This window comes from Notothenia rossii (genome assembly GCF_949606895.1).
Source record: "Notothenia rossii genome assembly, chromosome: 4".
NCBI lineage: Eukaryota > Metazoa > Chordata > Actinopteri > Perciformes > Nototheniidae > Notothenia > Notothenia rossii.
Genome location: NC_136902.1, coordinates 82,366,028 through 82,393,798, shown reverse-complemented (window position 1 = coordinate 82,393,798; position 27,771 = coordinate 82,366,028). Strand labels below are relative to the sequence as shown.

Genomic DNA, 27,771 nt, shown 5'->3' with positions numbered 1-27,771 from the left:
GGCAATTTCCTTTCTGAAATCCCATGTGCACACATTTAAAACAGTGAGAAGGCGGTTAATTGGCTTTCTATCGCTCCACAAAGAATCCAGAGATATAAGCCTATTCAACATTTGGGATCATAGCCTGCCTGAACGGTAGGATGAAGCCTCAGTATGAATCATGAAAGGCCTCGGCCCACTTATTACGTCTACAAGTTTGACTGCCTTTCATCTTCGCTGCAGCGCGTTCATCCAATTGTTGCTGCTGCCATATCTGGATCCGTGAGTTCAAAGAAATCCCTGCTGAATTCTGAGGTTCTTCTCCCCGGTCGTTTTTTCGGATTGCCTTTTAAAAATGTTCACATTTCTGCCTTCATGTAAATCTTAAATGACTATATTATTGATAAAGAAGGAAGCGACATGTGAAGGGATACCCTACATGTACCTGTTTGATGGAAAGCCAGTCAGAGTAAGCGGGTCCATGCTTGGCACTGATGTGTCTGGTTGCACTCATGCCAAAGTGGATTGTTGACTGATGTGTAAATGCTGCTGTTTGGTCTGCAGGAAGATTCAAACTCTTTCAGAGGAGAGCAGGATCCCCTTTGGGGGTGAGAGCTCTGTCTTCCCAGGAGAAAAGCCATCCTCTGAACTCCTCCATTTTATGCACTCTCTCGCTTTCCTCCCCTCTCACTTTGGTTATATCATCAAAGGGAGAGGACGCGCTTGAGTGGAGAAAATTGGGGGAGAAGGCTCTGTTTTGTGAATAATGCATTAATAATCATTTGTACTTGCACTTAAAGCAGAGAGAAATTGAGGGCATGTCATCGCCGCGGTCATATAAGTTGATTTTGGCACCCAATTTTTAAGTTACCTTTATGCTCTGTGAATGATTACGTGCCTCTCTTCTCTCTGTTCTAGCAGACTGTCAAGATTGTTTGTGTCTTTCCCCCTTGTCCTCAATTTCTCTTTGCGTTCCTGCAGCTGCCAGCGTGATAGACTACTAACTGAGCTCATATGACACAAATCGAGTTCACGCTTACAGCTCCAAACTCCCTTCACTGCAACACCGACTCCAGCAGAAGAGCTTGACTCGTTGTGTCATTTTAATGTGAAGTCACCGATGGGACAGATGTCAAGAATGCAGCAAGTAGGTCTTAGTATAGCTTCATCTCAAGATGGAGACATGTGAACCTTGTGGAGAGATATTTATAGAGATTTTATATTTAAAGGCATCTAAATGCTATTAAAAGTACGCATATTGGGCCTCCAAAACAGATTTAATGTGTCTGATACTATAAGCTCATCAAACAATTATTTGACATCCTAATGCCCTGAACCTGTGTCTGTTACATTTCCCCATTACATTTTGTTAAGGAAACAGTTCCCTTCAAAAACAACAATGCACGTTCTCTTCTTACCTGTAGTGCTAGCTTGTGTTAGTGTGAACTTCAGGGTGTTCAAAACATAAACTGTGTAGTTGTCTGCCTTCCCTCGAATATAATGGAAGTAGATTGCAGTCGGCTTGGGTTGAAAAACTCAGAAACAATGTCTGTTTCTATAAATCATGACCCGGTTACCCTAGATAATTCACAGAACTTGAACAGAGCAGTGTATGAACTGCTTTATTGCACCTTTAACCACATGATGTCACAGTGTGCTGACACACCTGGCAGCACACTGTGACATCACTGCAGCGAGGTAATAAAAAGTAAAACCACTGGAGATCACAGAAAACAAGATGTTCAGTCACTGAGGTCAAACGCACACAAATAAGTGAAAAATGAATTGTATAAAGAGATAAGAAAGAAAACACAACATACATGACAAAAAAGAGAGAGATTATATTCTTGGGGAATTATTGAAACATTGTGTGTCATTAAAATCAATAAGTGTTTTCAAACCCCCGCAATGCTTTCCCAGTCCTCTAATGTGACTCCGTTGTCGTGCTGGGCATCATGTCTGCTGGAATGAGAGTGAGATGAGTGTCAGATGCCCTCTGCACTGACTTGGACCCAGGGTAAATATTTGAAGGGTGGGCTGCTCCGCTCTGCTGTTATTCACACACACACACACACACACACACACACACACACACACACACACACACACACACACACACACACACACACACACACACACACACACACACACACACACACACACACACACACACACACACACACACACACACACACACACACACACACACACACACACACACACACACACACACACACTGTGTTGATGTCTCGGTCATACACTGCTGCTGTCAGTTTGCACAGGGTTCAAAGTTTGGTCTGCGCATGGCCAGTGTTTGTTATGGAGAGAGGGCACCTGCTGCTGCTGCTGACTGTCAGGCCAGATGTTCTGATATAAGGGAGGCGTATTAAAACCTAATAACTGCGTGATATCTTGTCAAACCACACCCAGCTGCTGCTTAAAATAGTTAAACACACACACACACACACACACACACACACACACACACACACACACACACACACACACACACACACACACACACACACACACACACACACACACACACACACACACACACACACACACACACACACACACACAGTGAAACAAGCTGTGAACTCCACACTGACATACAGTATTATCACCTTTATAGTGACTTGTTAGCAAACAGTTGCTTATTTACACATCAAGCTTACTCAGTTTCACAGACAGGAAGTGTATTTTTATTTTATTTGTATTCACTTTCTATTTTATTTGACCATTTTAAGGAAAATTCTGAAATGTTTGTTAACATTTTTTGATTATTTTCAATATCGTCCATGTCATTTGACTCAATAAATCCAAATCAATGCAGAATGGTATTAATACTTGCTTTACTACACTTCAAAAGTAGGACACACCTCCTTCTATAGTATGTTAGTTTACATTCTATTTTTATCAGCAGTTGTTCATCAAAAACACTTGATAAACCAAATGCGACTTGAATAATTTTGGTCAAAAATGTTATTTATTGATAGTGTGAAGTTAAGCCCTGTGGTATAGTGAGTATAGTTTATCATATTAAACATGTTTATTTTACATTATGGAAGTGTTTTTGAACTCTTTCTGAACCGCTTAGTCTGGAAACTGTAGTAACTCAGGAGCTTCTGTGTGTCAGATGGCAGCATGTACAGTCATTGATTTCTTTTACCTCAATAGGGAGTGAAAGCTGGGTGATTAATGCACGTCTGAACCATGTTTCACTGCGTAGGATGCACCAAGAGAAGAATGAACAATACTTGAAACACATTTCATGAGTTTGGAAAATCCCTGATGGATCCATCAAATGTATAAAATATATTTATATCATACTGCATTGTACTTCATATGAGTTAAGAAACAAGGTTTTATAAAACTAAGGAGGCAGGAGTTCATTACAAGTTCACTCAAATTGTGCGAGTGAGTTCATTTTGGTGTATAGCAGTGTTCAGTGGTTTTGGCTCCATTTCCCAAAACAAGTCAGCCACTAAAACAGGCTGTCACTGTGATTCAGTCAGCCTTTAGACTCAGAAATAACAACAAAAAGACAAAATGCTGCGAACGCCTCAAGGCATGTAACTCATAATGTCCCAAATCTGCCTTTTTTCTTCTTCTTGTGGGTCAAGACACGTAGCAACCTTTCTTTATGGCTGCATTTACAAAGAGCTCATGGGAAGATGATCAGACCCTTCCATTTTTAAATAGAGAGCTCTTAGAAAAAGGCGGGTAAAAAATACATGTCCACATTCTTGATTCTATTTTCTGTAGGCAATACAATGTTCCAAAGTGAAACATCATTTTATGTTTATTATATCTGAATGCAGCTGTCAGCGTGATGGAGCGGTCTCTAATCAACTGCTGCGTTTCCACTGACTTTTCACATCTCTGACCTTTACTCTGATCCATCTTAGCCTCTACACCTGTTGCCAAATTACAGATGGCTCAGAGGCTGTCAGCACTTCGCTAGATATTTCATAAGATCTGGCTGTCCTCTACTTCAGTACATCACAGAAACACTTCTCATTGTGGCTATAGTGCCGGGACTTTCCACTGTGTAGTTATCATTGCCCTCTCATAGTACCTGTATGGGCACATTTTTGTATAGAGCTCCTTGTAAAAATGTTTCAGACCACTGAGTGCAGCAACGTCGTTCTTTGGGTCCATAAAAAGCCTTAGAAGCCCAATTAAAAAGCAGTCTACTTACTTTAATACCATTGAGTAAATACTTTTCTCAAGTCCAAAGATTTATACTGGCTTCAACTGAATTAAATGAAGATAGGCTACACCAGCGGTGGAAAGCACATTTACTCAAGTTGAGTACATTTTGAGGTACTTGTACTTTACATGACTTCATTGCTTTGGAAGCAAACATTGTACTAATTACGCCACTACATTTATTTATCAAGATTAGTTACTGCAGGTTATTATTATTTATACAAAAACACATCAACTAATACATTAGGATCAGTGGCGACTGGTGGAAAATATTTTAGGTGGGGCTGTGGAAGTGGTGACCAAACAATACTAGGGGGGTCCGGAATGCTCCCCCGGAAAAAAACATTGAGAAAAGACCCCTTAAATTATGACTTCTGGTGATGTTAGAGGGGGGGGGGGGTGGGAGAAATTGAGGCTTAAAAATATGAGAAGACTGATCGATACCTCCATAATCTTCAGTGTGGTTAGCTATGAATCTTTCAAAACTTCCAAACACCTTGTCCTGGACATAGTTTCTACAGCATAAACTGTGCAACAGTACAGTAGGCCCACACAAACTGCAGAACACCGGGGCTTTGGGAACACTCAAAATTACTTTAAATGATTTAATTCCCATTTAACCTGTTAAGGGGCTTTTTTCCCCCGTTCTTTTTCTCACGAAACTGTGTCTCAGGGCTTCTTAAAATGTAATAAACTATGAAAGTGTCCTACTCATTTAACAGGAAGAAACTCAGCTAACTGATGATATGAACCATGTTTACCGAAACAAAACACAAGTCTCACAAGAAGCGTCTAAATGAGCCCTGAACGAAAAAATTCAGATACTGATACTTATCAGATATGCACAAACCGCCACTGATTAGGATGCACTATTTTTGATGTATGGTACCTGGAAGCACAACAGGTTTTTAAAAGTATCTCCAAAGTTGCCAGCAGTCAATTAAAATTGTGCCGTTGTTCAGAAAGAGTACTTTTTGTATTTTAAGTAAATGTTACCAATACTTTTGTACTTTTACGTAAGTTTAATATTTTCAATGCAGTTCTACTTGTAACAGTATCTCTACACTGTATTAGTACTTCTATTTAAGGATAAGATGTAAGTATTCTTCTTCCACTACTGCTTACAGTACAAAAAATACAATAAAAAATGAATTACAGAGCCAGAGTTGATTTTAAGGCCATACTACTCAACTCTAATAAACCTCACCTTTTCCACAAAAAGTCATGAAACAGTTTGTTAGTCATCCTCTGCTGTGAATAAGGAACCCTTTATCCTCTTTAATGTCACTTTGAGTCCACACCGCCTGTTTGAAGATGCAAATGTTTCTGAGAAAAGAGATCACACCAGAGAGTTAGACAATGTTTGATTTTTTATTAAAAAGTAAAATTAGATGTTGGTCGGTGGTCACGGCTAACCCGCTTTCCTCCCTAGTCGTATATCACAAGGTTTTACAGATGGCAGTGATGTGTGTGTCATCAGCTCAACACAAATACAACGGGGAGAACTAAAGTCTTCGTCCATAGCCTTTATTGAAAATTCTTTACATGTCAATCCTTTGAACCTGCCCAAACCCAGCTTTAAAGACTATAAATATATATATATAAAAAGGAAGTGTAAAAGACCCTTTTGCAGTTCCTCCAAGAACAAAGAAAGCATTTACAGTCAGGTCTCCACTTGAGAGGGGCAGTTTGTCTGTTGAAATGACACAATAACAGTGATGTTTACAATTGTTAATGAAAAAACAAATCCAAATTGAAAAAAAAAAAAAGGGCTGGGGAACCATCAGTGGCCAAATGAAATCAGTAAAACACAGGAGAACAGCACGGTACCGAGAGAAGAGGGCAAGCCATCCCTGCCGTATCAGTACACATGAATACGTATACACTGCTGGTGTCCTCGTCCCTAACTACAGAAACCTCTGCACATCAAAGTGTTTTCCTTAAGAGGTTATTACTGAACGAGTTGTAGAGCCAAATACACCAGCAGTATAAAGTCCCCCCTGTCCTTTGATGACCAGTGCACACACAGAGAAGTGAGTATCAGCAGTGGGCCAACAGCACTGTCACTGAAATACAAAGTATCAGAGTATTCAGAGAGCAGGAGTGGAGCACCACCTGGTGGCTGAGCCAGGACATGCAGGGAAACCTTCATTCGCCTCTTTGAATTCCCTAAATTCCTTCAAATGAGCGACTTGTGTTTGTGACAAAATGAACAAGTGACCATTTCTGCCGAGACAAAGAAAAATAAAACTGCCGTTCTCTGCATTGACTAGGAGAGCTGTAATTTAAACATGTTTTTTATTGAATGCATTTAATAAGTTGTCATTTACAATACCAAATCAAATGTGCAAAAAATATCAAATATTAAAAAATGCCCATTTCCTTAACAAATGTCACAATTGTCGTTTTTAAACACTGTTTACAAATGTTTACGCACATTATTTTTTAATCAAGTCTGGTCCTGCAGCTGCTGGCATAATAGGTGCACTTTACACGGGAGGAGTGCAAACTGACGGAGCATTGAGGTACCGGTTCTTTTAAAGTGGCAGGGCACTACAGAGGAAAGGCTGGGCAGCTCTACACCACAACAAAAGTCAGATCCCTGTTTTTAAAAATATCTTGGCAACAAGAGATTTCAACGTTTAGCTCTTACGTGATGCGACCGCACGTGACCTGCAGTGTCGACCCAGCTTTTTACAATAAACTTTAAACCTGGACTGGGAAAAAAAAAATCTAAAACTATTATAAAAAAAAACTACCATGTTTATCTCTAGACTTGCATTTGACCGAAGATAGCCTTGGTGTCCAGATGCTTAGTAGTAAGAGCGATTTACAGGTGACAGGACAAATGCATTTCAGAACACATTTAAACATCAGCGCTGTTTTGAAACAAGAAGGATTTCCGCTACAGGGACTCCATCTATTACACGGACAACATTTAGGTCAAATTACACTTGTGTGTGAGGTTTCAACTTGGAAATGAAATTGAAATCAAAAAGAGTCTTAAGAGCTACGAGGACCCATCCATTATCTCAAGTGTCTCCTTTTTATCAGTTGGAAATAAACAAAAGATCTCCAATATTAAACATGTTACAAATATAAATCGGGTTTCTTTTGTTTTTCAAAATATGAACAAATTCAATAACACAAAAAAGTCCTTCTGAGGTTTAAGTCCCGCTGGCTGTGAGGAAGAGGAGGAGGAAGAGGAGGTGGGCTCTTGATCATTTTTAGAAGAGCGGGACAGAATTTTGAAAGCAAAGCGAGACAGTGGGAAATAAAAAGCCTGGACTTCAGGAGCGTTTCTGTCTCTTGGAATGTCGCTGCCGACTGGACGGCTCCTCGTCGCTGCTCGCCCCTGCCGCGTCGCCCCGGCCCCCCCGCTGACGATTTCTCCGTGTGTCCCGCTCGCCATCGCTATCCTGCTCCCTGTAATCCTTCTTCCTCGAGGAGCTGGAGGTCCGCTTGCTCCTCCTCCTGCCATCATCATCATCGTCGTCCCCCTCGCTCTCGCTCTCCACCTGCCGTCCCCGAACACTTTTGCTTTTCTTCGTGTTCGATTTGCCATTCTGCATCTTCTTCTTCGGTTGCTGTTTCTCCTCCTCTTCTTCCTCCTCCACTTCCTCCTCTTCATCCTCAGAGGTTGCAGGAGCCCGGCTGACGCGTTTGCGTGAGCGGCGGCGGAGGTAGCTGAGGCCGGGCAGCAGCCTCTGGAGCAGCTCGGTGAACGACTGCTCCGTCTTCACCATGGCGGAGAGCACGCTGCTGCCCTGCTGGTTGTACTCCTCAGCGTTGGAGAACACCAGCTTCAGGTCTTCCATGAACTCCTGGGCGTTCCGATACGAACTCTGGCTGAACTTCCCCAGCATGGTCTGGAAGTCCATGGGCTGGGTGATGATGTCCAGGTAGTCTTCCGCCTCCTCTGGGGACACCGGCTCCCTGTGAGAGGAGAAGAGTGCCGTTAAGAATACATAATATTGAATGATCTCTAAAGTCGTTCAGGGAATAGGCTTTGTTATTTAACAACAACAAACTCAGAGTGTAAAGCATGAGTTCATTATGATTTATTCATGGGTTGAAAGAAACAACCTGCAACATTTGCCCTCTCATCAGGGATCTGGTAATATTGGTTCAGACTAAAGCTGTGCGATTATGGCAAAAATCCTAATCACGATTGTTTGTCAATAATTGATATCACGATTATTAAAAACGATTATCCATTTACCTTGAAAACATCCATTTATTGAAAAAAAAAGTGTTGAACAGTATGATTTCAACAGTTGATTACCCTGGACTTTAAGTATAATTCAACTAAAAAACCAATACAAAATTTGTTTTTCTTTTTAAATAAAAATAATCGTTTTATTTCGATTACTTTGTTTTCGTAATTGTTGCAAGCCAAAAACTTTTTCAGAAACTTGGATTTCAACTAACACAAGAAATCGTATTATAAAATAAAATAGCTAAATATCAGGGTTCATACACTTTTTCACCAATGATGGTCGAGGACCTTAACCTAATTTTCCATGACCAAAAAATTATCCTTTCTCAGCGGTACAACTGAAAATGGTTTATTTTAACACGGAACAGGGAAATAAGGTCTGACACACATTGTGCCTATCTAAAACAAATAGTATGCTTACTAAGGACTTTGAATTGCCTTGTGTTGAAAAGTGCTATATAAATAAACTTGCCTTGCCTTGCTAGCTTCTAGACGCAAAAGCAACTAAAATCTCTCACCAGCAAAATACCTCGTCAGTTAAATGCCATTTTACGTTTCATTACTATTAGAGATGTCCCGATCCGATCACGTGATCGGGGCCGATCACGTGATTTTCAAAAGATCGGAATCGGGAGGAAAAAAATCGGGGATCGGGATCTTTTTTAATTATTTTATAAATATATTTTTTAATTTTGTATTCAATGTTACAAAACAAAAATGACCTTGTTCAAGTCTTAAAGTCATCCTGAGGCCTTAGTTTTGGATTCAAATTACAGAACATCATGTATGTGTTGCTTCTTTGGGGCTTGTTTTCATAGACCTGGTTGCTTATTTCTCTCAAATCTGGCGTGGAGTGGGCAGGGTGCAGTGTCTAATTGTAGCAGTAAGCTAACGAGTACTGAAAGCTTTATTTTGTTTTGATCCAATGCTGCACAACTGAACTGATCCAATGCTGCTGTGAAAGAAAGAAGCTATATCCATGTTGGATAGAATATCCAATTTAAATAAACAAATAACCTTAAGGGACAACTTGAATGCTTTTTTTTTTTTTTTCTCTTAATGCATTGCATAAAGATCGGATCGGGAAAAATCGGTATCGGCAAATTGTCAAAATCAAATGATCGGAAGCAAAAAAAGCTGATCGGGACATCCCTAATTACTATACGATACAGTATTTATTATCGTCGGCGATTAGGTCAAATATAAATTATATTTGATGCAACTTCAGTTACATTTCCATGACTTTTCTATCACTTTTCCATGGCCTGGAATTAGCATTTTGAAAATCCATGACTTTTCCAGGTTTTTAATGACCGTAAAAACCCTGAATGACATCATTATACATGTTGAATGTACTGGGGATGGGGTGTCATGATGTTAAGAAATGTTGTCTCCCCAAAAGAACATTTTGGCTTTCTACTAAACACAAGAAATCGTATTATAAAATAAAATATCTAAACATGCCTCCTGGCCGTAAAGACTTTCCGTGCTGCTCCAGAACTTATTATGAATAACCTGACCGTCCATCCAAACATAAAGAGGGTGTTTTGCTCACCTGAACGGCCAGCTGTAGCGGAATTTCAAGAGTTTCTTGAGGATTTCCTCGCACCTCTCCAGCTCCAGCGCCTGCTTGCGCACTCCTGTCTGGGAACTCTGTCGCACCTGCACACACACACACACACACACACGGCAATTAGAACAAACCGATTAACTCATCCCATTACATGTGTACTCTTTAATTCTTCTAGTGGTTTCTTACCAGTTCATCGATGTCTGCGGGGCTGGTTGGGCCCGACTTTGATTTGCTGGTCGGAGTACTTGAAGACGACTGCTTCTTGGGTTTGCTTTTGGAACTTTTCGGCCGAGACGAAGACTGCTTATTTTTCTTCCTTGGTCTCACTGTAAGGAATAAAGGAGGTTATCAGTAAACGAGAGAGGCAAGAGTTATGGTTATTTCTTCAAGCACTAAAACGGGCAGCAGGGGAAAAGATCATCTTAGAAAAAAATCTGACCACTTCCCTGTTTGTAACCAAAATGAACAGTTAATTAGTCATAACAAACATCTTGCAAATAGGGACGTATTGTAATAAGGATTTTGTTTGAAACTGATGCTCAAAGAACAACAACAGCTTGTAATCAAACATATCCCAGTGTGCACTGCTTTGGACTATCTCAAATATTCCGCTGCTTTGCGATCCTCTCATGAACCGTTCTTCATCGATGCATATAACTTCCTAATCTTTATTCTTGACATGCAGGCTGGACCTGACAGAGAGGATCATCCTGCCACATACTGAGAGTGAAGCCAGAGTGACACGTGGCTTCAAAGCAGATCCAGACCTGAGCTGAGCTACATGACGACCCCCGGACAATAGAGACTAAAACCCCCCGTCAGCATTCCTCTCATTCCCAACCTGCTGAAACTACGACATCCCACATTTTCCAAAACCACATTTAATCTATAATATTTCATTTTGAACAACTACATGTATTTATTCCATTAAGAGGACAAATTACACTTGTGGAAGCTTCCTTTAAAAAAGTAACCCCAGGCAAACTGTAGGGTTTGTGCGAAATCAAAATGCATTTGTTTAATACATGGCAATGCTCATTTAAATACATTCCCCTTTAAAACTACTTAGACTTGAAAGGAGACCCTATGTTCAAGACAATATTCTACCGATGTTTTTAATACAAAATATGATGCATTGATGAGCGGGTGCATGGACGTCAGAAGAGACTGGAACTGTGTCCACTTATCCCGATAGTGAGGTCATCCCTCAACAAGCTAAGAGCATCTTCATTTTCTCTCGCTGATACTCACAGCTGTGGCCCATGGCTTTGTAGTCATTATCTTCCTCATCGTCTTCTTCTTCCTCAGACTCCTCCTCTTCTGACTCCTCCTCATCCTCCTCTTCATCAGTGTCTTGGTTGTAGTTCCTGCAATGGAGAGGTTGCTGATCATCAAACATCTCAACATGAGTTACAAAGAAATGGCTAAAAGTTTACTACGTCAATCTTGATAACAGTAATAAGCCATAAACGTTGTGTATAACAGTGCATAGGTGGTTCTTCAATTCAATTTGGCTTCGTCAGTATAGGAGCAACATTAAGTATGGCTCCGTCAGCTCCTAGTAGGCCGCCATTGTTGATGATATGTACAATATATACGTAGCGGCTTAAACGGTGACGTCATGACGTAGCTCCTACAGGGATCTGGTCAGTGGAAAAGCAAACTGGTTCAAAGTTGCGAATCAATTGCGAACCGTTCTAGCACCAGCACGGAGCTAGAACGGTTCTTATTTCCTTTCTAGCTCCGTGTCTGTAGAGCTTTTGGTAGATTTAGACAAATGATCATATAACGGGTTCCAGTGGCGGTTCTAGAACATTTTACATGGGGTGGCAAAAGGGGGGGCAAGAGGTCATGGCGGACAGTACGGGGTATTTTATACTGTATACTAGGGATGCTAGAAACTGACCATGATCAAATTCGAAAATCGGACAGCCCTGGCGAATATTAATCGATTATTCGCCGCTGCCGCCATAATTCTGAAAAAATACTTGAATTATCTATGAAATTGCAATATTACGATACTACATTACTTTATTTGTCAGATCAAGTCTGAAATGTGACTTGCGTCACAGCAGCTCCATGTCCAACATCAACAGACAAGTATCCAGACACAATACATGAAACACAAACAACAAACATTTAACATAACAGAAGGATCAGTGAGAGAAAACGTGCTCAAAGAACCTTCAGCGTGCATTGGATCTGGGATCAGCTCTGTATCTACTGTGAGGACTGACTGGAGCACAAAGGATGCTTCAGTCTGACTTTATTGAATGGCGGGATGTAAGTATTCCACTACCAGATGTTATGACCAAACATTTTGGTTTCATCTTTCAAAGATGTAAAGACCCAAAAGTCACCCGATTCAGAGAATACTCAGAATTCTGCTTACTGGTACAGTAAAAGTACTTAGTTATAATGAAGTACACACATGACACCACCCATCTCTTCAGAGAGCTAAAGGTGACCTGTGCAGCAACACATTTCAATCAAAATGTGTCAATACTAAGAGCCGCTAGATTGTGCTGCTGTGATGGAATATGCAAGGAGAATAAGAACATACCATGTGGTCCAGCTGGAGTTTCATCTGCCTCCTGATCCCTGCCCCTCTTTCTGACACTTCATCTTTATTCCTCACATACATTTCTTCTTCTTCACTAATGTCTTCATCTCCTCCTTCTCTTCCTCCTGCTCTGAGCCTCCTGGTCTCTTCAGTGAACTCTCTTTTCCTCTTTCTGTTCGTCCTCCTGATCACTTCTCAGATGTATTTTTGTTGTTGTTGAATCACTCCAGCTACTCTGGCCTGCAAGAGTCTACTTGTGAAAAGCACTGGTACAAATGCTTGTATAACTTTACACGTTAGGGCCATGTAGCTAAGAAGTAGCATATCATAAATATAACATCAGAAAAAGTATTTTTCAAACGCACACAGGCAGCTGTTTTCAGATCCAGTTTGACGGTAAAGTATTTATCCTGGTTTCATTGATCTTGCTATGATGTGTAGTTTACGTGGATTTTGAATAGTAGCGCATAGTTTAGCAAAGTGATCGATCTCCCAGCTAGGGCTGTCTGCGTAGCATTTTGTAACGTAACGCCCCAAACAGCGCCCGTCTGTTAAACGCTATTGATTCAAACGGCAGCGTTTTATTCATATTTAGTTTCAAGCTCTCGTCCTTAGTAAAAAAAGAACTAGTGGAAGGGGAAATGCTCCCAGGGGAAGCTGATCCATAGGTGCTGGGACAGTTCGTTCCCTCTCTGCAGCTCTGTGAGCCATGCACTGTGTGAACGCCGCTCCGCAGTTTAATGCAGGGCCGTAGCTGCGTTTTTAACGGGCCTAAAATTATATTTAAAATGATTCACTTTTAACTAATGTAATGCTTGTTTCGTTGCTTGAGAAGCTTGTGGAAATAGTGTAGGTTTGTTTTAGTACGGTTTTAGGGAAACAAAAGTTATGGGGGCCGCTGGGGGGGCAAGGCTCTACAGTGGGGGGGCAGCTGCCCCCCCTTGCCCCCCCGTAGATCCGCCCCTGACGGGTTCACAATATTGTGCCACAAGCTGTCACGCTGACTTCTAGTCGAGCAACTGCCCTGCCATTTTCCTTCAATTAAAATGTAATAATACAGTCCTTTTAAGAACGAGTATGGACATTTTTTTAATTAAAAACCTGCATGTTATAGAAAATGATCAAGCTTAATTTATGTCAATTTAATTGGAGAGATGTCTGTGTATGCACGCATCTAAAAAGCTTTTATATGTCAAATGTAAATGCTTTGCCATATAAGGCATCAGTTTTTTTTTAGGCTGTGTGGGTGGATGCATGAAATGGTGGATGCAGGTGTTCACATCTATAGTGAGCTTGTTATTGTATGTGCAACACTTATGTAATAATGACATTATGTATTTGTCTGGACAAGGTACATAAGACGGGGCTCGACATTAAGGACTGCCCGATGGCCCGGGGCCATCTAGTATTTAGCTCGGGCAATGAAGCCTCACCTGCTGGTTGCCCGATCGGGCAATCTATTATGCCAGTATCATGCAGCTCGCGGATCCAGTAATGAGTGACCCGACAGTAAAACTAAACATATCTATAACTAGTTTAGGTAGTTTGAGAGGTAATTAAAATAGCTACGAGTGATATTCTAACCTGAAGTGTGTGTTTTGTCCGCTCACCGCTGCATGTGATCATGCAGAGCTGCGTGTCGACTCGTCAGCAGCAGCTGATCTCTCTCTCCCGTCAGATTAGACTTCACTCGCATTTATGTCCATATCGATCAGATCCAGCTAGTTCTAGCTAATGATAGGACTACCTGCTTATTAAAAGACACCTAAACAATAAGTGTCGCTATGCAACCGGGTGAGGCCACAAAGTATAGCGCAGCATTATGCATTTGTTTACATGCCCACCGGAACCCCGAGGCATTACCAACAGATCAACTCACAATCAACCCATAAAGGACATCTCTTTCTCCACATTACGTGTCAGACATTAGAATTGACTATTATTGTCTGTCACATACTCTTCTTGTCTGTCACATAAGTGGCGCAACTGAAGCGGTATTGCGCTAAAGGGAAATTATTTTGGCCGAAGAGATTTAGATTTGCCGGCTAACGAGAACTCCGACGTCACCATGTTGTGTGCTTCGCGGATGCGCTCGGCTCCTCTCGACTGCTTACAGTAGATAACATTACAAACATTTTTAACAGGGACCATAATAGTGTAAATAATGTTTGTTTTGGCAGTTATAACTGCATGTAATGTTTTCTACTTTTTTACATCTGGGAAGGCATTTGCCTTCATCAGATGGAAAGTGTCTTGAACAACAATTTAAGTATTTCTTATAGCTATGCAGGACATGCAAGCGAGCAAACACAAACAAGAGCAAATAAACAAGTGAAATGAAGAATAAAATTGAAATTGTACAATATAATATTGTGGTGGTTCATCTTATAATTCAGTCTAGAGAATGCACCAGACAGCATATACAGTAAGACCTGGAAAAATCTAAATGTTCTAGGGGGAGGCCCCCCAAACCCTTCGTGCCATTTTGTCCGTGCGCATTTTTCAGGGCAATCTCTATTGGGCTCAGGGCCATCTGTAAATTAGCTTAGATGGCCCTGTGGGCCATCTAATCAAAATCCTTAATGTCATGCACTGTAAGAACATTTTAATACTATATATTAATATTCTCATGACCTCTATATAGAAGGTTACCACGATGTTGTACAAGACTTTAAATTCACGATGCAGGACAGGGTCAAAGTGCGACGGTTACCTGGAGCGGGACCCCCTCCGGGCCACAGTGGGCTGGCAGGCCGGGCACAGCCACTCTCCGTCTGGGATGCGGTACAGAGCCGGCCGCAGACAGAACAGATGGAAGGCCTTGTTGCACTCGTCACAGAGGATCAGTTTCTCATCGTCCCCTGAAAAATATAATATATCTTAGGACTGAGCTAAAGAAGACATTTTTAATAATGAATTTCCTTGTTTTACCAAAAATGTATTCCCACATTTGTGTCCCGATCTTCCACTCCCTTGAAAAGGCCCAAAACATCTTGTGTGTCTAAGCGACTTTCTCATCTCCATCTTATCACTACAGGTTCACCTGAGGGCCGGTGGAGCTGCCGGCTGTGTATGTAGACCTGCCTGACACTAACAGAGGGTTCTGCTCTGAGCCTGTCCCTGAGGCCCTGTCTGGACCGGGGTCTACTCTCCATCAGCTGCAGCACAGACGGGCTCGGCCTGACCGCTAAACAGGAAGCAGAAGCGTAGAAGTGGAGCAATGCTTCACTCAAACTGCAACTCAGTAACCTCCTAATCACACCTTTTATTAGGAACTGCCTTATGGAGCCAGTAATGGTGCTGTTTTGGTGTTCTGAGGTGTTATTTCATCCCTATTGGTTTTTCCAACCAAAAATGTAAATGCCTAAAGAGGCATCATACTCTCAATAACTTGAGCTTACACATTTAAATTACAGCTATTTACTTTTTTTGAGCAGGCAGCCAACAAGCAGTTATTTACCTTTCTTGCGACAGACTTTGCAGCGAGCGTTCTCGGCGGACATGTCCCATTTTATGCAGGCGTCCAACATTCCCAGCAGGACGTGCATGCGGGAGAAGGTCTGGGCCTCTCGGATAGCAGTCTTCCACTTTTCCACCGCTGTTGCCACCTAGGAGGAAGAGTTCAGACTTGATTAAACTCAGAATCGGTTTACATGAAGAAAGACTTCAATAGAAGTAGCTCTGTCTGTGAAGAAGACTTCAGCTTACATCCATAATATGTGTTGTTTGTAGGGCTGCTCGATTATGGCAAAAATCATAATCACGATTATTTTGGTCAATAATTGATATCACGATTATTAAATATGATTATTCATTGACTTTGAAAACATCCATTTATTGAACTTTAAAACAAATTAAAATAGTAATTTGAACAGTATCTTTTTAACTGTTGATTACCCTGAACGTAGAATTCAACCTGAAAAACCAATACATAAAATAAATAATATCAAAATAATAAATACCAATAAATAAGATCAACAAATATTTTGGAGCGCACTTCAATAAGCTACTAAACATATATAAATATGATCAATAACAATAAATTAGATCAAATATGTTGTAGTGCACTGTCACAACCTTGCAAAGCTAAATAATAAAAAAATTCCATTATGTTGTTTTCGTAATTGTGGCAGGCCAAAATCGTTATTGCGATTAATTGCACAGCCCTAGTTGTTAAGTTCTTATAAATTCAGCTTTTTTTTTTAATAGATATTTGGAAAATATACAAATCATTACTGTTGCTTTATCACTGATACGCCTTATCTAGAATTTTGACTTAAACATCCGGGCAGAAATCCCTATTTCATCAACATCTAGTGACTTCCTGGTGGACACTGGTGACACAATTTAAAAAGATTAAACAAGATGAACATGTTCTCTTACCCTGGCCTCTTCTGCCAGCCTCTTCTCATCATCCACTTCCTCTGCCTTGCTGCTTTCCTCTCCTGCCGTCTTTTTCTTCTTCTTCTGCTTGGGGGCCATGAATCCCTGCAGGAACTTTTTGATCACACAGGCCTGGATGGTGATGACGATCTCTCCAAAGTCTTTCAACTTCTCCATGTCTTTCATCTGTGAATAGAGGATCAAACAGACGTACATTATGACATCGTAAGGACATTTGGACAACACACACATAAACCATGAGCTAGAAAAATCCGTAACACTTCACTGTTTAATAAAAACAACCTTGATTTAGTCAAACCCATTTAAAAGTTTATGATGGTTTATGTACAACAAGGCTTGTAAACAACACACTTCCCTTTTTCACAGATTAATCTTTCAACCCTGCGGCCTAAATTGGATACATAGAGTATATAACAGGTTTTGAGAAACGGTATAAACAATCACTTAGCCCGGTCTACACATACTGTATGAAGCCAGATAAACTAATCACCTGTTCTTCGATGTCTACGTTGTCCTCCAGGTATCCCAGGCCTCCCTTCTGGAGTCGTGAGGCGATCTCCTGGATGTCACTGCGCAGGTAGTTGAGCAGCTCGGTGAAGCCATCGCAGGTCCTGAGGCCCGGCTTGCTCTTACGCGTCAGATGGACCGAGTGGAGGATGTCCTGGTACCTGAAACGGGAATGACAGATTAGTATTCAGCTCAGAGTTGCCGTTAACCGGTAATTACCGGACTATGACCGGTAAAATATGCTGAAGAACGGCAAATCTAAATATCTCCAGTCAAAATCATTTCCCCTTAGCGCAATACCGCATCAGTTGTGCCACTTATGTGACAGACAAGAAGACTATGTGACAGACAAGATTAGTCAATTCTAATGTCTAACACTTAATGTGGAGAAAGAGATGTCCTGTATGGGTTGATTGTGCGTTGATCTGTTGGTAATGCCTCGGCGTTCCGGTGGGCATGTAAACAAATGCATAATGCTGCGCTATACTTTGTGGCCTCACCCGGTTGCATAGCGACGCTTATTGTTTAGGTGTCTTTTAATAAGCAGGTAGTCATATCATTAGCTAGAACTAGCTAGATCTGATCGATATGGACATAAACGCGAGTAAAGTCTAATCTGACGGGAGAGAGATCAGCAGCTGCTGACGAGTCGACACGCAGCTCTCCATGATCAGATGCAGCGGTGAGCGGACAAAACACACACTTCAGGTTAGAATATCACACATAGCTATTTTAATTACCTCTCAAACTACCGTAACTAGTTATAGGTATGTTTAGTTTTACTGTCGGGTCACTCATTACTGATCCGCGAGCTGCATGATACTGACGGGCTGTCAGGAGAGGGAGAGAGCGCTCCCTTTATTATTCCCGTGTTATTATAAGTTACTGTTCACTTTTGAATAGTTAATCTACTATTATTAGTTTGTTTAAAATCTAATCATATAAATTAGTTTGAAAGCTCAATAAATAAGAAAGAAGACCTTTGACCGACACTTTTCTCATTTTGTGCAGAAGATTTAAACTTTAACGGACATTTTGACCGGCAAAAAGATATTCTAACGGGAACTCTGATTAAGCTCCATGTTTACATCATCACTTATTATTATAAATAATATATTCAATTTCTGCCAAAAGATACAACAAAAAAGGCTTATTTCAAAAGAAAGGCTTTTCTTTATAGCAGTAACTAGAAAGCAAAAGCTTGGAAAAGCACCGGTTGGATCACTCCAGTACATCCCTAAACGCTCGTAAAACAAGCTAATGCGTTAGCGGAGCATTGGGACTGGATGTTTGTTAAAGTAGTTCTCTCTTATAATGAGTGCATGCACCTGTTTTGTATCTTGGCCTTCAGTCCGCTCTCTCGAACACCCTGAGGATGAAGACTTTCCACCAGTTCCTCCAACTCGGCTGGGTTTTCACACACAAACCTGAATGCAGAGGTGGAGAAGAATTGAAGGAACGGTTGTGTAAAAAAGGAACAGATTTAAATAATTAAATGAAAGAGAAAAGGATCGGCAAAGACCAAGCTCTTACCAGAGGTTCTGCCCCTGGTTGGGAATAGTAGTTTCTATACAGACGTCTGCTGTTGCCCCCTGCTGGGCTCCCTCACTAATAGCACCATCGATGCTGCCATCATCCTTTTCAGCTCCTGCGACATAAACAGTCATTCATCGTCAAAGATTTTAAAAATTAAAAAAAGAGGAGTTGCAGAGGAATATTTTACCAATACCAATATTTTAGTAAGTATTCATTTATTTCTCAAACATGTTGACACTGTACCTTGTGAATCTTGATTGGAAGCCGTCTCTCCGTCCTCCTCCTCTTCTACCTCCGCAGCTTCTGCGGGCTCAGCAGCTTCAGCCGCTTTGTCCTCGGGTGGGGGGGTGAAGCTGTAGTCGATGCTTTCGTGCACCCAGCCCTTCTCAATGTACAGACCGGGAACAACGTCAGAGAAAAGCCAGTACCTGAACAAAGACAGAAAGCAACCATGGTTAAAGTATACTTAGGTTATTTCAAATGAACAACTGGATTACTGCAACAGCACACTTTTTTGGATCACCTGCATTCATACTAAAACTCAGCTGCCCGCTTGCTCACCTCCACCCGACGCTCCGACCACCCCTATCCTCCATGACCTCCACTGGCTCCCCATCAAACACCGCATTGACTTTAAAATATTACTTTTCACTTTCAAAGCCCTCAACAACCTTGCCCCCCCCCCTACCTCTGTGACCTCATCCAAAGACACACCCCCACCCGTCACCTCAGGTCTGCTGAAGCTAACCTACTGCAGCCCATCAGGATGAAGCTCCGGACCTGGGGTGACAGGGCCTTCGCTGCAGCCCCCCCTCTCACTCTGGAACCCCCTCCCCAGCCACGTCAGATCCGCCAACACTCTCACACCATTCAAACAATCCCTCAAAACTCACCTTTTCCCTCTTGCCTTCAACTCCTAATCCACTAACCCCTTATTCCACATAGCTTAGCACTTTCTACTTTTGTTGTTATTTTGTTTTACTTGCTTGTAAGCTCTTTGAGCACCAGGAAAAGCGCTTTATAAATGTAATGTATTATTATTATTAAATAATTTACATGTATCAGTGTATACTCTCTCAGCATTTGTGTTCAAAGCTCACCTGTTGTGATTTCTGTCGGTACCCAGAGGGCTCCTGCGCATCACCAGTTTGGCTTTGGTGATACCGTCCTGGAAGGCCCGTTCTACAGCAGCCCGCTGTTTGCGCATCCGCTCCTCTTCAGCCTCCTTCTCCATGCGCTCTACGGGAAAATAAAAAAAAGTAGCAAACCAAATTTAGGTTTTAAGGTTGAAAAATTCCTAAAATGTAATCATAATAATAAACTGGCTTTGCTCTATATTACATATTAGATTTCAGAGGTGGAGAACAATGGCACTTGTGCTGTTAAGCATGACTAACCTACATTATAATGTGCTCTCTGCTTTAGATGTACCTTTGTTCTGTCTCTCCATCTCCTCCTTGTCCTTCTTGGCCTGCACGGACATCAGCCGCCGGCTCTTCAGTGAGCTGATCATGTCCTCGGGCTCCGGGTTTGGCTCCACCTTTACTTCTTTTTTGGTTTCCTTCTTAACACTCCCCTCTTTCTTTTTCTCACCTTTGAGAAAGAAAAAAATGTATTTAATTAAAAAAAAATTGTTATCAATTTAGCATTAAAATGTTGGTGTAATAAATAAAACACTTAAAATTGTTATCGCTCTAATATTTTAAACTCTCCCATGTAGACAATGGATTATCAAAACATACTCATGATAAATGTATAACTTAAATGTAGATATTTTTTCAGTTCAAATTAGTGGGGTGAGAAGCAAGAATCACGATATGAAATTACTCTATATTCAGTCCGGCATTAAAAACTGTAGGTAGAGCTCTCTGTGATCCTGCCTACCTTTGCCCTCCATCTCCTTTCGCATCTGCTTCTCCGCCCTTTTGCGGTCGTTAGCCTCCTTCAGCATGGCCAGGCGCTCCTTCCACACCTCAGCTGATCGTTGTTGCATTGCGTCGACATGGTCTTCGACCGAGTACGTCATGAGTATGCGATGGCACAAAGCCACCAGCAGGCTGACCTTCTCGTCGGAGCTCAGCTCAAACACCTCGATTGTCTCGAGCTTCTCCAAGAACTCGCTGGTGACCACGTCATCAAAGCCCCCCAAAGCCCCAGAGTCCACAGAGCCCTGGTGGCTCCCTTCGCCCTGGGCGTCACATGGTCGCAGGCACAACCGCGCCAACTCAGACACCGAGTGCATGGTGAGGGGGATCTCAGATAAGGGCATGTCGAGCTCGCTGTAGCCCTCTGCCAGCTCGTCCTGCAGCAGCGTCTGGAGCAGCACCACCAGCACTCTGTTCAGGTACAGGAAGCCTGAGCGTTCCCCGGCCAGTGCTTCCATCAGAGCCACTGCTGTGATGGGATACTGGTCTTCTGGCATCAGTAGCCCAGCATAGCACTGGAGGAAGTCCACAACCATAGCCACACTTCCGAACAGGGTGTTGGGCAATCCTTCAGGCATGTCAACAAGCTTGAACGTCGGCAGTGTCTTGCCACCTTTGATCTCCTGATCCTCGTATCTGCGGGATTGTTCCCGTCGGACCAACATCTCCTTCCCTCTTCTCTCCTTGGCCTTTTCTCGCAATTTCTCTTTGACTTCCTCTCGCTTTTTCTTCATCTCTTCATTCTTTTCCTCTTCGCTCATGGCTGCCCATCGCTTCTTTTGCTCCAGCAGCACCCAGCGTTTCTGCACCAGCTCCCTGAGCTCCTCTGGCAGCCGGCTCTGATCGTCTGGGGACAAGGTTTTTGCGGCTTTGGAGAGGAGGGAGGAAAGGGAAGTCTTTTTGTCCTCCTTGCCTTTGTGCTCCTTATAGTAACGAAGGAGGTGGAGAGCCATCGGGTGCAGGGGCTTCCCCAGTTTCGCGGTACCCATGCCAGTACTACGGGCTCTCTTCTTGGGGCTCCCAGCTGGAGTGCTCTTAGCTAGATGCAGCAGAGTCATCTGCTTCATCTTTGGGGTTTTAGGACCAGCTTTGCCGTCCTTCTTAAAAGCTTTGAGGACACCGCTCTTTCCCGTTTTCTTTGCTTCTTTCTTGTCCCCAGACTTTCTGCCTGATTTTGGAGTTGAGGGAGCCGAGCCTTTGCCTTCTCCTTTCTTTGGGGATCCCGAATTCTTCACCTTGAGTGGTGAGCCATTCATTTGTATTTTCTGAAATACAGACAACATGAGCACTTTAAGTAAAGTTCAAAAGGCTACAACATCAGCATCAAGTAGCAACATATCCGAGACATTATATTGTGTTTACAAGCCGGCTAACCTGCATGTGGCCCCAAATGGTCGGACTGAGGGGCATGCCTAAAGAGTCGTTCTTCTTCCGTCTTCTTTTCTTCTCTCCTTTCTCATTCACTGAATCCTCTCCAGGTGTGTCAGGGCTCTTGAGCCTCTTGCTAGGTTTACCCTCTTGAGACGACAGGCTCTTACGCTTTGCAGAGGGATTCTCTGCTAAAAACTTTAGACCAAAAACAACAAGTGTGAGTCAGGAACAAGCAACATTTTAAAATGCAGGTTATATTAGGGCTGCTCAATTAATCGTATTTTATTCGCGATTACGATTATGGCTTGCAAGGATTACGAAAACAACGTAATCGAAATAAAACGATTTATTTTTGTTATTTAGTTTTCAGTTGAATTATACTTAAAGTTCAGGTTAATCAACTGTTAAAAACATACTGTTCAACATTTTTCTCCAATAAATGGATGTTTTCAAAGTCAATGAATAATCGCATTTAATAAATCGCAATTACAATTATTGACCCAAATAATCGAGATTATGATTTTTGCCATAATCGAGCAGCCCTAGGTTATATGATGAAGAAAAACTGTCATGAGTAAGTGTACCTTGTGTGGATCAAGAAGAAAGTCACTGAATTTGCTTGGCAGGTTGAATTTTTTAACCAGTTCGTCTTCAACCACCCAGGGAGCACTCTCTCCCATGCCCAGCCTCAGAGCATAGTGCCTGATGTAGTAGCGCATGATCTCCTTTGTTGGAGGACGCTCCGTTCTGAAAAGACTGTCTGTTGGGACATCACTGATCACCTAGAAGACAAGTCGGTGGGATACAACCTCAATTTACAAATTCAAACTGTGTCTATATCTCAAAGATCATGAACCACACAATGCTGGAGAAGGTTTGAAACCAAGCTCCTAAATATAATCAATTGTACCACAGAAAAAGACAAAGCCTAATATGCTATCATGGGTTGTAAGACAAGACCAAAGAGGGGAAAGGAAGAGTAGAAACTTATTGTTTCATTTGAAAAACAGGATACTGACCTTATCCTCATTGATGAGCTTTACGTCATATTTGTGGGGAAGGAATTTGGGCATCACCCATTTCCTCCTCTCTTCCTTCATGGCAGTGGGAAGTTTCCTTGGTGAACGTCGTGCTCTGTCACCTGATAGGAAGTGAAACAATATAATATGAAGAAGACTGGTTTTATCCAAATAAACAGAACAAAGGTGTTTAATACTTTCAGTCAAATGTACTCACGTGACATTATTTTATTAATGCAAAAGAACGTTTTTAAGTTAATATTGACCTGCATGTTTAAAATATCTATTTGCTCGGATGCACAAACGTTACTCACTGAGACTCTCCCTCCTGTTCTCCTCCTCTCGGGGAGGAGGTTCCTTCCCTTGGTTCTCCTGACTTGCATTCTCCTTGTCGCTGGATGGAGAGTCGCAGGCACCTTCGAGCTTCTTCTCCGCCGTCTCCCCCTCTGGGTTATCTAGAGGATGAATCTTCACCACCTTCACTTGCAAACTTTTGTCCTTCCCCACCTGAAGAGAAGAAGGTCTAGTGAGCATCTCAGAACACACTAGGGCTGCTCGATTATGGCAAAAATCATAATCTCGATTACTTGGGTCAATAATTGTAATTGCGATTATTAAATGCGATTATTCATTGACTTTGAAAACATCCATTTATTGGAGAAAAAAATGTGAACAGTATGTTTTTAACAGTTGATTACCCTGAACTTTAAGTATAATTCAACTGAAAAATCAAAAAAGTAAAAAAAAAGTAATAATAAAAATAAAAAGATAATTGTTTTATTTTGATGAAGTTGTTTTTGTAATCGTTGCAAGCCATAATCGTAATCGCAATTAAAATATGATTAATTGAGCAGCCCTAGAACACACCAAGAGGAAGGTTTCTATTTCACACCTGCCTGGTACTTAAGTAAATGAATGTGTAAGTATTGTGTGAAATGAATGCCAAGTCATATTAGACTTAGCAGGTATTGTAAGTTAACACCTCTGAACAGAACCTAAGAGTTGAACAAAATAAATGTGTTTATAGGCTTTGTAATTAAAATTATTTACAGGTTCCTTTGTATAGTGATAAGGTGTACCTGAATCCAAATGCAAGGTTACATAACAAAAATTGAGAAGCAAAACTAACCAGGAAGTCACACTCTTCATCCAGAGCATACTTGGTGAGGATTTCCAGCCAGGCCATTTCAACCAGTTTGTCTAAAGACACTGTGTTGTGGTGGATCATCTCCAGGACCGGCTTCTCAAACCACTTGGGATATTCCTCGTCAAGCCTGTACAGAGAAAAATGGTCAGCAGATGTTTTTTTTAGAAACTAGCATATGAATAAAAAGTGTAATAAAGTTTGTGTCATGGGGCTCCACTTTTTTTCTCCAGTGTTAATTACCCAGCAGTTTGTCATCAGGACAGGGGCATTACATAACAGGGCAACAAAGGGTTGAGAGTGACCAGTAGGGGGAGTGAAATCTCTTGACTGATATAATTAGCATGGCTCATGATCCTAGGTGACTTGAGCTTTGGGCAGCTGAGCAATGCTTTGCCTTTACTGTGACATCTGCTTGGGCCACATGAAGGGTTTGTTCACCTTCCTCTTGCTGAAAGCACATACCGTATTTGTAGACCCGTATGTTGATAATTGTACTAAGAAAGGTCAGCTGAACTACTTCAGATTTTATATGGCTATGTTTTTCACATTTGCCGATCAGGACAAAGGAACTTCCGCCAGATTCAATGATGACTCAATCACACACCCTCTAAATAGAATGAAAGGAGGAGCACAAGATGTATCCAATCAGAGCAAAGCATCACGCCTTGTGACCTTCACTGGGAAATTACAGCGCTTTCTTGACTCTACTGAGCTGCTGTTATAGTGGCTAACCTGCATTATGTGGTGGTATATCTATTTAGAAATTAATGTGAAACAGACCTTTACTGGATATCTAAATGCATAGCAACGCCCTTTACTGAACTGTACCTGCATATTATTCAGGTTATATGTAGAGGCTGTAGACTAATCAGCAGAGAGCAGACTATTGGTCCTTAAATACACAAGGTGAAGAAAATCCTGTACATGCAAACTCAACATTTGGATGAAATACTAACAGTTCGGTGACTTCTTGTTCTTCCTCCCATGCTTCGTTGTGTGTGAGCTGACTGCTTCCGGTGCTCTTGCATGTCCAGATGCGCTCATCATACCTCTTCAAGCGTGCCTCATACTCTCTGTAGGCATTTCGTTAAGGAAACTACAATAGTCACGTGAAAACAGTTCTGCCTTTTTGGCTATTTGCCCACTAATTACAAGCAAGATTAACAAACAAGGGGCAAGGTTGACAATTTAGAAATGATAGAAATGTAAAAATATTGAGGGGGACACCGTCCATCACAGACACAACTATATCATAACAAAAAAAGAGATGAAACGAAAAAGTTGAAGAATAGTACAATAACAATGCGAAGCTGGAAAATTGTAAGGGGGGCTGGGAAGGAATAATGATGGAGACAGATGCTGGAAGAAAGTCCTTGCTACCTTAGCAGTGTAAAAAGAGTGTACACTGATATCGGTTTTTGATTGGAGCGAAAGGTTTGACTGTGCTACCTTTCGTTATTCAACTAAAAAAGTAAAGTGACCCTTGTGTTACTATAAGATGGGACAGCCTATATATGAGGCCTATGCTTCCCATAGCTTTTGTTTAAGAAGTGATGATAGATTGAGATGTTAAAAGGTACATACATACTTTAGAAAGTAGATAATATAGTCATGTCACTGCAGACATGCTAAACATACCAGAAACTAAAACAACTCAGGTTGCCATAAAAAGGCCTAAAGTCCACTTTTCGTACTGCGTGTCACGCCGAACTGTCATCATGTTGCTTACAGTTAAGGACCTCTGACGTTCTGAAGTTCACACAAACACCAAAACAAGTGGGTAAAGTTACCCAAATATGTTGCCAAAACCAAGATAAATACATAAGAGCGCTGCTTAAAATCAATAAACAGTTGTATGTCGGCTGTTGTCCTCTCTTGTCAAACTTGAAACCTCAAATGTACCGGCAGCTAAGGCTAGCTAAAGCTAACTGAAAGCAGCCGAGCAACATCCTCAGACGGGCTATTGTGACATAATGGAACCTAACGTTAGCAGCGTGCTAGCTAACCCGTGTAGCATTAGTAGCTGACAGCGGGCTGGTAAAAGTTGAAAGTGAAAGGAAGCATTTTAGCAATTCGTTATAAATAACTAAGAGATGGGAATTGTTAAATGTGTTATACAAAATACAACAAGTGTGCTATAATGCGTTATAGCCCGTTAGCTAGCTATCATGGCTGGATTAGCAAAGCGGGCTGAACATTAGCTGTACACTGTGTACATGCGGAGGAAATCAGCGTTTAATGAGGGGAAATGTCAGGTACCATCAAATAAATCACGCTAGCCAGCTCTTCAGTCCTGTGCAAATGACTAACATTATGTAATCAGAAATTAAGCCAGATAGACAAAGCCACATATTTAAAGCATGCTGGTTGGCTCAATAGGAGCATCAGCATCATGTTAAAGGATACTCTTTGTTCCTGAAGGCCTCCTTGGTGTGCTCGATGATGTAGACCTCCTCTCCCGGGCCTGGTGGCTCGGCTAGCGGCTTAGCCAGTGGGTAAGGTTTTCGGCCTAAAAGCGGTGCCATTTCAAATCCACAGATGGCACGGGTGCCAACGGTACAATTAAATCTTCTAGCAATAAACTAGTACAATGATATACAATACTATGACCTTAGCATGTATGCAAGTGTCTTGTCTTGTCGGGTTACCGCCGGCAGGCCCGGCACTCAGCGTGTAGCAGCTAGCTTACTAGCTAGCAGGCTGGATTGCTATCTGGTTGCAAAACAATAACAGTGCGCGTCTTGCCATCCGCCTCATCGCATCCTTCTTCTCTCCTCAAGTAGCGGTGCCATGCTGGTTTCAAGCAAAGATGTAAAACAGGTGGCCAGATCTGTCTCTCTCTAGAGTTAGTAAACTTTTAGTTCCTCCGGATGAACATGTAAGGATGCAAGCCGCACCGATATCAAACTCGCGGCAACAGCCAGAGCTCAGTTCAGCAGGAGGTCTGGCGCGCTGTACAATCCCAAAGTCTTTGCAACTAACTAGCCCTGAACTCGTCAAAACAACTGTATTTGCTGGATGTTCGTACGGTCGGAGCGTCTTGTTATCAGAAAAGAATAAGTAAGTGGTGCGAAAAAGTAACGTGGATCGATCAAGAGGTTAATTCCTTGTTGAAATGGCGGGAGTTTCTAGTCCACCGGTACAATTCCGTACACTCTCAGAACTCCGTTTCCCCGGCAGCAGGCAGCGTCGCGAGAACGTCCCGCCCCCACTTGACGCTCATTGGCTCCCTCAGTAGAGCGCCTTCATCGAATTGCTCTCGTGGTCTGTCATTGGCTGATTTGGCCTGGCTGTCAAACTACACTAGCCCTCG

At 41.9% G+C, this 27,771-nt stretch overlaps 1 protein-coding gene across 2 annotated transcripts; it reads right to left on the bottom strand.

Moving 5' to 3' along the window:
- Window positions 1–5,705: 5,705 nt before the first annotated feature.
- On the bottom strand, window positions 5,706–27,633 carry baz1b (bromodomain adjacent to zinc finger domain, 1B). Of its 2 annotated transcripts, XM_079677367.1 has the most exons (22): window positions 26,865–27,633; window positions 25,415–25,531; window positions 24,441–24,585; window positions 23,626–23,818; window positions 23,312–23,433; window positions 22,877–23,074; window positions 22,296–22,487; window positions 20,881–22,186; window positions 20,428–20,589; window positions 20,097–20,235; window positions 19,240–19,424; window positions 18,994–19,108; window positions 18,789–18,887; window positions 17,444–17,621; window positions 16,933–17,118; window positions 16,010–16,157; window positions 15,593–15,736; window positions 15,263–15,410; window positions 11,238–11,353; window positions 10,173–10,312; window positions 9,969–10,075; window positions 5,706–8,130 (listed from the first exon to the last, which is right to left on the bottom strand). In XM_079677367.1, exons 1-22 carry the CDS (start codon window positions 26,981–26,983, stop codon window positions 7,485–7,487), a joined length of 4,905 nt encoding a protein of 1,634 aa, XP_079533493.1. In that variant the 5' UTR covers window positions 26,984–27,633; the 3' UTR covers window positions 5,706–7,484. The 2 variants fall into 2 exon arrangements, with proteins under 2 accessions (XP_079533493.1, XP_079533494.1); XM_079677368.1 differs by lacking the exon at window positions 15,593–15,736 and having other exon boundaries at window positions 26,865–27,632.
- Between the last annotated feature and the right edge of the window lie 138 nt (window positions 27,634–27,771).